General features: G+C 36.8%; 2 protein-coding genes across 2 annotated transcripts; both read left to right on the top strand.

Moving 5' to 3' along the window:
- The first annotated feature begins 2,526 nt into the window (after positions 1-2,526).
- On the top strand, positions 2,527-5,289 carry LOC111917131 (probable folate-biopterin transporter 6). Its single transcript, XM_023912789.3, is given in 5 exon segments — positions 2,527-3,123; positions 3,125-3,341; positions 4,103-4,207; positions 4,328-4,501; positions 4,582-5,289. Coding segments are annotated over 5 exon segments (1,527 nt in total). The 5' UTR covers positions 2,527-2,668; the 3' UTR covers positions 5,158-5,289.
- A 4,014-nt stretch (positions 5,290-9,303) lies between these two features.
- LOC128132736 (uncharacterized) lies at positions 9,304-9,809 on the top strand. Its single transcript, XM_052769658.1, has 2 exons — positions 9,304-9,493; positions 9,565-9,809. Exons 1-2 carry the CDS (start codon positions 9,304-9,306, stop codon positions 9,807-9,809), a joined length of 435 nt encoding a protein of 144 aa, XP_052625618.1.
- The last annotated feature ends 3,747 nt before the right edge of the window (positions 9,810-13,556 follow it).

Below are 13,556 nucleotides of genomic sequence, written 5' to 3'. Positions count from 1 at the left end.
TTTCAGAAGAATGAAAGACGAAGATGCGAAAGATCCGACGATTGAGGGTTCCGAAAAAGAGGGTGTCTGAGCAGCACCACCTCTCCCTTCGCATCAGTTGAGTCGTCTGGTAACTCGATAGAGACATCGTAACTTGACGAAGACGATGTTGTTGTTCCAGATCTAAAACGAGGGTTTGTTGGGGAAGATAATGGCTCTGATGAAGGGTTTGCAAGCTTAAACAAGAAGGACGGCCGAGGAAAAAAGGTGACGGCTTCGGTGGTCGTTCGACTATAGATCAAGCCGAAGAAGGACGACCATCGCTAGACTCGACCACAGACGCCGATGATGAACATATTTGGTGGCACAAGCAAATTTGGCATCATAATTTAGTTTTCAGATCTATGAAAATCGATGGAGGACCAGCTGGTCATTGCTGGAAAAATGATGCTGGTGGTAGTGTTGAATTGGTGGCGATGGTTTACGGTTGGTAGCAGTGGTTTTCGGTTAATAGCGGTGTTTTTTGGTTGGTGGCGGTTATTTCCCACAAGTGGTGGTAGTGGTTGTTCATATTTTTTTCCGATAAATGATGGTGGTTGTGTTAGGGCATCCACAATGCATTGAACTCTATAAAGTTTAATGGAGTGTCACATCATCATTCACTATTCTATACAACTCTATTCATTTTCATCTCACAATGCATTAAACTCTACAAATTCAATCGAACACATTAAAAAAAATATTTATTTAAAGATTTAAATACTTTTATTTTTCCCATTGAAGAGTTCAATGACCATTGAACTCAAAATTCATTGAATGCCAATGTAGCATTTAACAATGGTGGAGTTGTATCTATTGAATGACAAGTAGGCATGACACCTCATTCAACTGTTCTATTAAACTACCAATTATGGATCCTCTTAGTTTGTTTATGTGAACAATTAGAAAGTAAAAAAAGAGAGAAATCATCGTTATAAAGAAGCTTAAAATATATTGAACCAAAGTCGCAACAAAATCAAAGTTTTGGACCCATGATGATTCCAAAAGTTTTTAGACTAAAGTGATAATTTTAAATTAAACAAGGAAACCATTTTGTGATTTTCTCTATAATTTATAAATAAATAAATAAATATAATACAAAGCAATAACACGTCATTGCTTTCATCAACAAAAGTGTCCTAAAAGTGGAAGAGTAAAGTAATTTGGCCTGCTAAAACAATGCCAATAACTTAAATCTTTTACTAAATAAGGCAAAGCCATTTGTGTTTCATCACTTTCATTTCATCTCATCCTTTTCAAGTTTCTAAATTTAATAATTATAAGTTTAGAGTAACTAAATATAATATTATATATTTATTAATTTAGTTTATCTTCTCCTTCTTTTTTAGCTTTTTTTTATTAATTGACTGTATATTAATCTCTTTTGATTAAAAGTTTGGTTTTTTCAAAATTATCACCATCAATAAACACTTAAAGCTTTTCGAGACATAGCAAATTGTTCAAACACATATTGGTGATGTCTACTTGAACCAGCCAATTTTGTATTGAGATCGGATTAATGACATTAATTTTGTTGGACAATTTAGATTACATTATATTGTTTGACTATTTGGATTTTGAGATGGGTTTTGATTAAAAATAAATTATTATTTATTTTTTTAAAACCTATTTTTTTTTTATTGGTTCTGGTTACAAAAATAAGAACCAAATAACTTCATATTTATATATTTATAGTTTACTAATATATTTTTTAATTTTAGTATATATCTTGAATTATATATTAATTTATCATAAGTCTTTTTTATCATATTACTAGGTCTAGCCTAAATAAAAAGCCTTAAGCCCTTCACGTATTCACAAATATTAACTTGTTTAGTCTATTCGGTATCTCTCATAACGACGCCATAACACCGGAACACCGCCCCCTCTAATGTTATTTGGTGTTATGTTAAGAAATGTTACCATGACTACGGGAAGTAACGCGAGAATCAATCAATCAAAAGCCATTATCTCACTCTCTCTCTCTCTCTCTTTGTATCTCTTAACATGTTATAACATTTGAACACCATTTCCTACATAAATCAAATGGTGTTAAAAATAACATGACATATGAGTTGGCAAAATTTAGGTATGATAACATGTCTTAACATGTTGTCCACACCCACCACCCTTATGGATTTAAACTAAAAATTGAAACTTGTGAATGCTAAAAATATAAAGTTGATCATCTCCATCATTGCTATTCAAGGTGATCGTATAATAATTTAAAAGAGTAACAAATTTTTAATTTTGTTCATATTTAATTTCCGAACTTTTTTTCGTACTTGATTTATTTCTTGATTTATTTGTGAGTTATTTGAAATTGTTCACGTTTTATCTTTATTATCGGATATCAAATTAATATATTTAAACAAACATCCTTACATACACAAAAGAGCATCCGAGTTATCACTTACAATCTTCTCATTTCATAAGATGTGAAGGTCATTTTGATTAATTCAAATGACCTTTATGAATCATGCCACATGAATTATATTCACATTACAAATTTTTAATCTAACACAATCAAAATTGATTGCCTGATTCCAAATTCTTTAAATTAAAAATTCTCCAATTTAATTAAATTAAATTATCCTTCCTAATCTATTGAAGACCTCCCAAGTCATAATATTTGGGATCAGATCTCAAAATGTCCAACTTAGAGACCCAACATCTCATCGACTCATCTAACCATTCTTCAGCCACCACCGTCGCCGCCTTCCAGCATCACCCACGACCACCACCATCCACCAACTCAAAGTTACTCCGCCCAATAACATCACTCATACTCCAACCATTACAATGGCTAAAAATGCTATCTTCAGAACTCAACCCATCATTCATCCTCGGAATCTTCCTCGTTTATGGCCTCAGCCAAGGCTTCTCAGCCTCCTTCTTCAAAGTTGTCACCGACTACTACTGGAAAGACGTTCAGAAAGTACAACCCTCGAAGGTACAAGTCTTCATAGGATTGTACCATATTCCATGGGTCATGAAGCCCATATGGGGTCTCATGACCGATGTCTTTCCGGTGATGGGGTACAAGAGACGGCCATACTTCATTGTGGCGGGAGTGGTAGGGGTGGTGGCAGCAACCATGGTGGCACAGGGTGGGAGTAGGTGCGGCGTTGTGGTGTTTGATAGCGATTGCAGCGGGAATGGCGATGGCGGATGTGACCATAGATGCTTGCATAGCGAGAAATAGTATAGAGATGAAGGCATTGGCTCCGGATATGCAGAGCCTCTGTGGGGTGTGCTCGTCGGTCGGTGCCCTCGTTGGTTACTCCACCAGTGGCTTCTTTGTTCATCATCTTGGCCCTCAGGTTAGGTTAGTTTCTATAATAGAAAAAAAAGTTAACCAAAAAAAAAACAAGAAAAACAAAAGTATTCATTTTAATGTACAATTTTTATTTATTTATTTATTATTATTATTATTATTACATACCGATAGCTCTTAACTTTTTAATATTATTACAAACTTTAGTGAAAATATAACTTTTTGATAGTTCCCAAGTGTGTTTTACTTTATTTTGTTTATCAAATCATGAAATACGTGAGTATGATAGTAACATTAATTTTAGTTGAAAATTACATTTTTATTTTGTTATGGTTTTGTTAAAAGACAGTGGCGCCCATGCTTGGATTTATACTAAATATATACGCATATAAATATTTCCATTAAATAATATATTGAACGTAATAAATAATTCAACAAGTGTGAGCTGTTGAATAATATAAAATTTTAAAATGAAGTTTGACGAAATGCTACTGCATTATTTTATTTCACTTAAAAACACGGTACTTTATTTTGCATATAGTTTAATAAAATATTTAATTGGTAATTAAAAACATAAAAAAGTTAGTCACAGGACAAAACTTATAAATTTTGATAAAAACTTATTGGATGTACATGTATACATAAAAAAAAGATCAATTGATAATTAATATCATGATTTTTTACAGTGACTGTTATTCTAAAAAAAAAACTTATCAAAAACTAGATCTTTAATTTAGATGTAACTTTTAATGAAACTTTACACGGAACAAAAATACTAACATATGGTTTCTTTGTAATCGTGTAAAGATTGCTTTAGGACTTCTGGCAATTCCAGCAGCATCACAGATATTTTTGGGATTTGTGATCTATGAAAAGAAGACATTTGATGACTCTTCTGCAAATAAAAAACAGGTTAGAGTTTGAGAATCTTCACATATGTTTTCATACTATATGTAGATATCGTAATAGTTTATTTAATCGGGTGAATATTGTGAATTCAAGTCTACTGAAGGATCTTTTTGTTTCACACAGGCAATAATAGAGAATTTAGGAGGAGCACTAAAAGGCATGTATGAAACCATACAATTCCCACAAGTGTGGAAGCCATCTCTTTACATGTACCTTTCCTTGGCTCTTAGTTTTAGTACACACGAAGGCCAGTTTTATTGGTACACTGACCCTAAAGCTGGCCCTGCATTCTCTCAGGTACTCTCTTTTAAATTTTATTGCATCATCATTACACAAACATATATATATTTTTTCTAATTTTATCTATTTGAATGCAGGAATTGGTTGGAATGGTACATGCAATTGGAGCATTGGCTTCTATTGTTGGAGTTTTGATCTATCACAAGCTCCTCAAAGACTACTCATTTCGAAACCTACTCTTTTTTGCTCAATTGGTATACGGCCTCTCAGGGATGCTTGACCTCATGTTCATCTTACGGTGGAACCTTGCTATTGGGCTTCCCGACTACCTATTTGTGGTCTTGGAAGAATGTGTTTCCCAGATAGTGAGCAGAGTCAGATGGATGCCAATGATCGTATTGAGCACAACTTTATGCCCAATAGGTATCGAGGGCACCTTTTTTGCATTGTTAATGAGCATTGATAGCCTCGGTTCATTGTCTTCCAAGTGGGGAGGCGCGATAATTCTCCATGTGTTTCATGTCACGAGAACTGACTTTGCAAACTTATGGCTCGTGATTCTTATTAGAAACTTTTTGAGGATTGCAACGTTGAGTTTCATATTTCTTGTCCCAAATACTGACCGTTTAGAGCCGGGAAGCAAAAGTACAGATATAGAAACTAACGGTGACAATCTACAATTACTGCCCCTAAAGGAAAGAGATGAAGTTTGATTGTATATTTAGAAGTCATGGAAGAGTTTTAGGCTTTATAACTTCGTTGTTATATGAATAAAATTATTATAGCTTATAGGTATTAATAGTATACTTTGTGATTGACTTGCCAACAAAGTTAATTGATTATAAGATGAGTACCATAGATAATAAGTAGCGGACTTGTAGACAATAATTTTTATTCACCACACAATACTTTATGCTTTAAAATATTATATTTTAGAACTCTATAAAATATAAATTATTATATATGGAGAAAAATTGTTATATACAAATCACTTCTTTAAATAACAACCTTTCATAATACAAACTATGCTTAATTACAAGTCAATTTCGACATTTATTTTATCTTCTAATTAAACCATCATATAAATAACGAATACTAAACTAGTTTATTTATTATTTTGGTTTCTAGTAAAGCCATTGTATAAATGATGAATACTAAACTAGTCCATTTAAAAACACGTTCAACGACCACCATGGACGGAAGATGGACGGAGGTTCGACACAAGAAGAAATCGGCGATCATCAAGGATAATGATGAGATTACATACTTCGTTTCCAACGTTCCTAAAGACGTCAGGCGAGAGGAGATCTGGAGTACTTTTCAAAGCTATGGAGCTGTATCTGATGTGTTCTACCCAGGAAAGTAAGGGAAAAACGGTCAATACTTTCTCTTCGTCAGATTCAAAGGAGTGGAGAACAAATACGAACTAGAAAAAAGAATCAACAGAGGAGTTATCAGTTAACCTGGTGAAGTATTCGCGAAAAGCACCCCCAACAAGGGTGGCGGCTACAGTGCACAGATCGAATACATCGAGACCAACATCTATGACAAACAGGAGCACTATCCCACCAGTCGGAACTCGAGAAAGAAGAACCTTTGCAGAGGTTGTGAGGATAGGCAAGACAGATCACATTCCTCATGATGTTCTGGCAAAAACCACAAAGCCAATCCTAGCGCTTCATCCATACATAGAGATAAATAACAAGATGAGAAAATTTCATTGGTTGGGGAGGCTCTCTCTCTAACCCATTTGGGTCATCTTCTTGTGCTTTTCGCGTTGAAAGAGACAATACATTTCGAGATTAAGTATATTGGAGGGTTGAAAGTTCTGTTGGTATTCGAACATTCTGTGGGTGCCAAGTCATTCCTTGAAAAGAGAGACAGATGGGAAGAATACTTAAGTTGGGTCAGACCATGGGATCAAAACCAATGTCTGACTTTCGAAAGGGTGGCATGGATCAGAATAGTAGGTCTTCCAATTCAATACTGGGGAAAGAAGAACCTTGAAGACATTGCTGGAACGTTTGGGAAGACAATCGCCCCATATGACGATATATCTAATCGTGTCGATTTGTCACATGAAAAAATTGGCATTCTAACAGAGACCGGGAGTAGAATTAATGAAGAAATTGTGGTATCAATTGGGGGGCACACAATCAAGATCGAAATTACCGAGTTCGATGAGGAGTGGTTTCCTTTCCAATTTGACAATGTTAAGAACCCATTTGAGACTGAAAAAACTTCAAGTAAAGAAGAAGATGGAGAAGATGATGATGATGGTATCTCAGACACATGGGTCCAAGGTGATGACTATGACCTTGAAGAAGGAGAAATAAAGAACCTTAATGAACAAGCCAATGATTTAAAGCAGGATAAGCGGTACTTAGAAGGAGTCAACAAAACAATGGAGACTGAACCAGAAAACACTTGTCAGTTGCCGGGAACCTAATCACGGTCGGAAAATAATTCTGGTGGTATAGAAGGTGAAAGGTCACCACGCGCTGGATATGAAGATGAAAGGTCTCCTCGAGACATGGAAGCAATTAATCCTAACGATAACTTGACTCTAGAAAACACCCCTAATAAATCTTGTGCATTAATCAACAAAACGAATCAACCTATTGGGCTGATGCTTAATGGATGCTTTGGTCCATTCACATCTACTGGACCCCCCAGCCCAACTCCAAATCAAGGCCCGAAGGACTATGGTATCTTCACTGGTAGAGCATCACTAAAAAGGCGACGGACAGACTGCGATTCATTAAGGTTCTCCACACAACACATTCAACCGATGGCCGATCTCGATATGCTGGTTGGTTCGGTGCAACCGCTTGAGAGTAATCCCCAGATGCCTTCCAGAGATGAAGATACTTCTATCGACCTCAATAGAGTTGAACCCAACAATGGAGACATTATAATCAGGGCAGACCAATGTGAAAGTAGCACAACTTCTTCAATGGAGGTTGAAAGAACAGTGCAAATTGGGCAAGAATTGGGGTTCGAAATCACGGTAGGTCTTCCGATTTTGAATGAAGTCCTTGGAGAAACAGGTGCCACAAACATCAACCTATGAATTTAATGTCTCTAAATATAAGAGGAATCGAGGAGGAACCTAAGGTTGCCTGGGTTCGAAGATTGAAAAACAAACACCAAATCTCCTTCCTTAGGGTACAAGAGACACAACTAGTTGACTCCGATAACATTGACGTGGTAGGTTGTTGGGGTGACCCTGATCATGGCTGTGATATGGCCAACGCGACTGGGAGATCAGGCGGCCTCCTTAACATTTAGGACTGCAAAATCTTCAACAACATTGAAGCAATTAAATCAAGACACTACCTTATGAACATCGGGTACTGGAAAGGAATTCAAGGCGTAACAGTTATTGCAAACGTATATGGGCCACAGACCTTGACGGAGAAGAAAAAGGTATGGGAAGAATTGATTGAAATAAAAATGGGGAAACAAGGTACATGGATTGTATTTGGAGATTTTAACGCAGTCAGGAGTCGTGAAGAAAGATTTAATTCGCAATTCTGCCCCTCAAGTGCACGGGAATTCAACAAGTTCATACGGGATATGAATTTAGTGGACCTTCGAATGGGAGGCCATCGATTCACTTGCTTCAGGCAATCTGATCTAAAACTTAGCAAGCTGGATCGGTTCCTGGTATGCTCAAATTTTGTGAACGCATTCCCCTCGACCTTTATTACCGCCCTTCCTCGTGAGTTATCAGATCATTTCCCTATCCTTCTATCAACTTCTCATCTAGACTTTGGGCCTTGTCCGTTTCAGTTCTTCAATGATTGGATACACAGAGATGGGTTTGATTCATTTGTGCTAAACTCTTGGAGTAAATTTAAAGGGTATGGACCACCTGATTATTACCTTGCGGCGAAGTTTAAACACATGAAAAACGAGATCAAAAAATGGAGGAATTTGAATATCCCTAAAGAAGAAGCTGAACTTAAACAACTCAAAGACAGAATGGATAATATAGATACTATAGTTGAATCCAGAAGTCTCACCACATCTGAAATAGATGAAAGGAAGAATGGCCAACAAAAAATTATGGAGTTGGAGAAATTTGCAATCCTATATCTAAAACAGAAATCCCGAATTAGATGGGCGGTTGACGGGGATGAAAACATCCGTTTTTTCCATGGGTACATGAAAAATAAGAACAGGAAAAACAACATCCATGGCCTCATGATTAATGGTTGTTGGAATACGGAGGTGAATGATATCAAAGAAGAAGTGTATATATTCTACAGGAACAAATTTCAGGAGAAATGGCCATCACGACCCAAACTTATCAGTAATAAATTCTGTGTCCTCCCAGAATCAACCAGTTTGGAATTAGAAGCACCATTTACTATGGAAGAAATAAAAAATGCAGTTTGGGCATGTGGGGGAGCTCTGGGCACGGATGGGTTCACATTTAAATTTATAAAACATCAGTGGGAGTCTTTGAAAGATGACATATTCAATTACGTTAAGCATTTCGAAAGATGGGGGAGAATTGCTCAAGGATGTAACTCATCATTCATAACCATGGTCCCAAAAGTCCCTGATCCTCTCACCCTTTCTGATTATCGTCCGATTAGCCTAATTGGATGCATGTACAAGATTCTAACTAAGCTCCTTGCTAATAAACTAAAAGGGGTAGTGAGATATAACATTGATAAGGTTCAAACAGCCTTCGTTGAGGGACGTAACATTCTCGACGGGCCTCTACTAGTCAATGAAATTTGCTCTTGGGCCAAGAAAGAAAAAAGAAACTATTGCTCTTCAAGGTAGATTTTGACAAAGCATTTGATTCCGTTAATTAGGAATACTTGGACTCTGTGATGATGCAAATGGGATATGGTGATAAGTGGAGAAGCTGGATATATGGGTGTCTGTCCTCTTCCAAAGCCTCCGTATTGGTCAACGGTTCCCCAACAAAAGAGTTTACAATGAAGAAGGGAGTTAGGAAAGGGGACCCATTATCTCCCTTTCTCTTCATTATTGCCATGGAAGGATTAAACGTGGCCATGAAGTCAACATGTGAAGAAGGGATTTTTCATGGAATTAAGATACCGCACTCTAACGTTCTTGTTTCATATTTTTTTACGCAGATGACGCTTTATTCATGGGAGATTGGACAAAGAATAACATAAAAAATTTGGCCAGGATTCTTAGATGCTTCCATATAGCATCTGGTCTCAAGGTGAACTTTAATAAGTCAAAAGTATTTGGAGTCGGAGTCTCGATACAGGAAACAGCTAGATGGGCCCTTCCTCTTGGATGTGAACCTTCTTCACTCCCATTCAATTATCTTGGTGTACCTGTGGGAGCCAAAATGAACCTCAAGAAGAACTGACATCCAGTGATTGAGCGGTTCCAAACTAAGCTTAATTGCTGGAAAGCCAAAACCTTGTCACTCGGTGGAAGAGTTACTTTGATCAAAGCAGTTCTGGGTAATCTTCCCACTTACTTTTCTTTATTTTTGTAGCACCAATTGGGGTTGTACATACTCTCGAAAAATTAAGGCGACAATTCCTATGGGGAGAGACAAGGGCTCAAAAAAGAATTGTAAGGTCAAACCTTGAAATATGATGATGTTTGAAATTAGTCTATCAGCGTCAGCGCATGACTCAGCGTCAGCATCAACATCAGCATCTCAGTTGATCAATATATATCTTTATTCAACACATTGTAACAGTTTTTGTATTTATCTTGTTTCCATAGTTAGCGTAAATTAGTTAGCTGGCATATCCCTGATTTATAGGGATTGTCGAGAATAGTAGTATATAATCTTTTGTATCAGTTTGTAATATTGCGTGCGTTTTCATAAACCCTAATAGCCGCTTTGTGCATACGTTAATCTCTTTGTGAGATTATCATTCTTAGTGAAAAGTTTTTCTTTGTGAATCTTTATTGTTCTTATTTTCTGTCATTGTTTGATAACTTGTTTGATCTTTGGGTCGTTCAATTGGTATCAAAGCAGTGTTCTCTTATCAAACAGATGGCTTCATCATCATCTTCTATAAACTCTTCAAATCATTCTTCTACTAAAATTCCTCCATTTGATGAAAACAATTTTGCTATGTGGAAAATCAAAGCTTTGTATGCTTTAGAATCTGTAGATGAAGACATGTTGGACATTGTCAATAATGGTCCATATGTTCTGATGTATCAGCCTCTGAAAAACAATGCTCCTGATGGTATCATGAAGAAAACACCTAAAGAAAACTGGACATCTGATGATAAAAGAAAGAATGGGCTTGATGTTCGTGCTCGGGCAGCAATCAGCTATGCTTTGCCATACAATATCTTTGGGCTGGTTCAAAACTGCATATTAGCAAAAGAAATGATAGACACACTGACTGTGTCTTTTGAAGGTACCGAGGAAGTCAAGGCTACCCAGATAAATGATCTAAACAAAAGGTATGAACATTTTTTTGCTAAGAAAGGTGAAACCCTGACTCAAACCTTTAACAGATTTAATACTCTTGTTAATGATTTGCGAAGACTAGATCAGTTAAAGCATCGAACTGTTCTAGTGCAGAAGTTTTTGGATTCTTTGGGTGCAGGTTGGGAAAATCATGTTGATGTGCTGAAAAATAGTGAGAAAATCAGCACAATGGATTTACAAAGTCTTTATGGAAATCTTCGATACTATGAGGAATCAAAGCTCCAAAGAAAGGAGCTGATGAAAGATGCTCAGCATGAGTCATCAGTGGCACTGTTTTCAACCAAAAGGCAAGAATCCGAGCCAGACACTGAATCCTTTTCAGAAACTGATTCTACTAAAAGTGATACTGATAGTCTGGAAAAGGTTGTTGCTAGTGCGGCGTTCATTGTGAAGACTTTTGAGAAATCAGGCCATAATTTCTCAAAGTTTCAGAAGAAGATGAAAGGGAAATCCTTCAAAAGGTCAGATGCTGACAAGAAACCTGCTACTGAAAAGAAAAGGAAAGCTCAGTGCTTTAACTGTGGTAGCACTGACCATTTTGCAAAAGAATGCAAGCAAAGAACCCAAAGCTCGGACGAATACTGGAAGCAGAAGTACAACAAATTGGTTGAAAAGCTGAAAGCAGAGAACTTGGAACATAAAGTTCTTGTTGCTGAAGAAGAAAAGTGGAAGACTGATGAGGAGTCATCAGATGATGAAGTTAAATGTCTGATGGCTAAAACAGAAGATGCTGATGAATGTGAAGACAACACAAGTTCATTTGATGCTGATATATCTGATGCGGTTGAAAATTCCAGGAAGCACAACACTGATTCTCCTTCAATGTATCAGGTTAAAAACTTTGTTTCCTATTCAATGAATGCAAAAATCAAAATGTTTGAGTATTTGGGTGTTCTTAATTCTAAGAAGAATCAAACAATAAGGGATTTGCAAAATCAAATTGATCTTCTTAAAACTGAATTATCCATGAAAAATAACATTATTGATTCTACTCCGGAAAATATTAGAATCACTAGTTTCTCAAACTCATCTTTGTCTGCTGAAATTGATAATGTTAAAGATCTCTTGAACAAAGAACAAACTGTGCTACAAATTTGGGCTAAATCTCACAAAAAATGCTAATTATATTATTTCTGCTCAAATACCACACTCTCGTGAGAAAATTCTTGGGAGTAATTCTGCAGAAGCTGAGTATGTTGCAGCTGGAAGATGTTGTGCTCAACTCTTATGGATTCAGAATCAGCTTCTAGACTATGGGATCAAATTCACTAAGACTCCCATTTACTGTGATAACACCAGTGCCATTCAAATCACACAGAACCCTGTTCAGCACTCAAAGACAAAGCATATCGAGATCAGACATCACTTCATTAGGGATAATGTTGAGAAGGGCAAGGTTGTTCTTGAACATGTCAAGACTTCAGATCAACTAGCTGATATTTTCACCAAGGCCCTGGACACTCAAACAACTGCTCACATTATTGGAGAACTTGGAATGATTACTTTGTAATTAATTTTGCTAATGTTTGCTATTGTCTTATAAGCTGATGTATATTTTGCTGCTGATGATGATATTCTGATGATATTCTCATGCTGAGTACTTGGTTTGATCTCTTATCTCTCTCTTCTACAAATCTTCTAAACTAAAGTTGAATGATTCACTGTATTAAACCATACACTGATAACAACTTGAAACTCTTTGCCAATGGTTAGACTAAAGCACCAAGGTCTATCACACGCAACTATCCTTTCTTACCAATCTTACACTGATTCTGTGATTCAGTGTGACAAAACACACGCTGATGAGAGTCTAACAGTCTTTGCCGATGGTTAGACCAAAACACCAAGGTCTATCACACGCAGCAATCCTCTCTTCACCTTCTTCTCACTCAGTGTCTAATGATTCAATAAGACGAACCACTCACTGATAAAGACACAACACTCTGTGCCGATGGTTAGATAATCAAACTAGTATCTATCACACGCACCAACCACCTTGCTAACCTTAAACAAGCAAGTTGTACCTTGAATTGACGGTAAACCATCTTTCAGCATGAAACTTTTGTAACACTGATCTCAGCGCTTCCGCAGACACTGATTGTCGTTTCATCTTCAGTTCAACGACTCTTTTTACCCAACGGCTATTTTTCTGATTTGACAGTTTGTTACGATACGCAATTATTTTTAAAGAAGATAATCATTACCTTTTCAAACCCGTTTTGTCCCCTATTTAAACCTCTTTCCCTTCTCTTTCAAACCTTCCTTCCATTATCCAAATTTCCTTCGTTTCTTTTCAAAACCCTAGAATCTAAACCTTCTTCAATGGCGGCAACCCTATTTACCTTCTCATCCACTTCACGAAGAGTAATCCCTGCTCCAAAGCTGGTACTCGATCAAATCTCATTCTGCGTCAGTGTATGACTCCGGGATGGAAGTTCTTCACTGGAGCACTTTGCAAGTGCGTGGGCCACAAATCTCATAGTGGTGATCAACTGAGTGCTTTTGAGCAACAAGTGGTATGTTCTCTTCTTCTCAACAAACGTCTTGATTATGGGGCCTTCTTCTTTGATTAGCTTGTTCAACTTCTTCGTGCCAATGTAAGAGCTAATCATGTTCCATTTCCTCGTTGGATTGCTCTTGTTCTGGACAAAT

The sequence above is a fragment of the Lactuca sativa genome, chromosome 3 (genome assembly GCF_002870075.4).
Source record: "Lactuca sativa cultivar Salinas chromosome 3, Lsat_Salinas_v11, whole genome shotgun sequence".
In the NCBI taxonomy this organism is placed as follows: Eukaryota; Viridiplantae; Streptophyta; class Magnoliopsida; order Asterales; family Asteraceae; genus Lactuca; species Lactuca sativa.
This window is presented reverse-complemented; position numbering and strand designations above follow the sequence as displayed.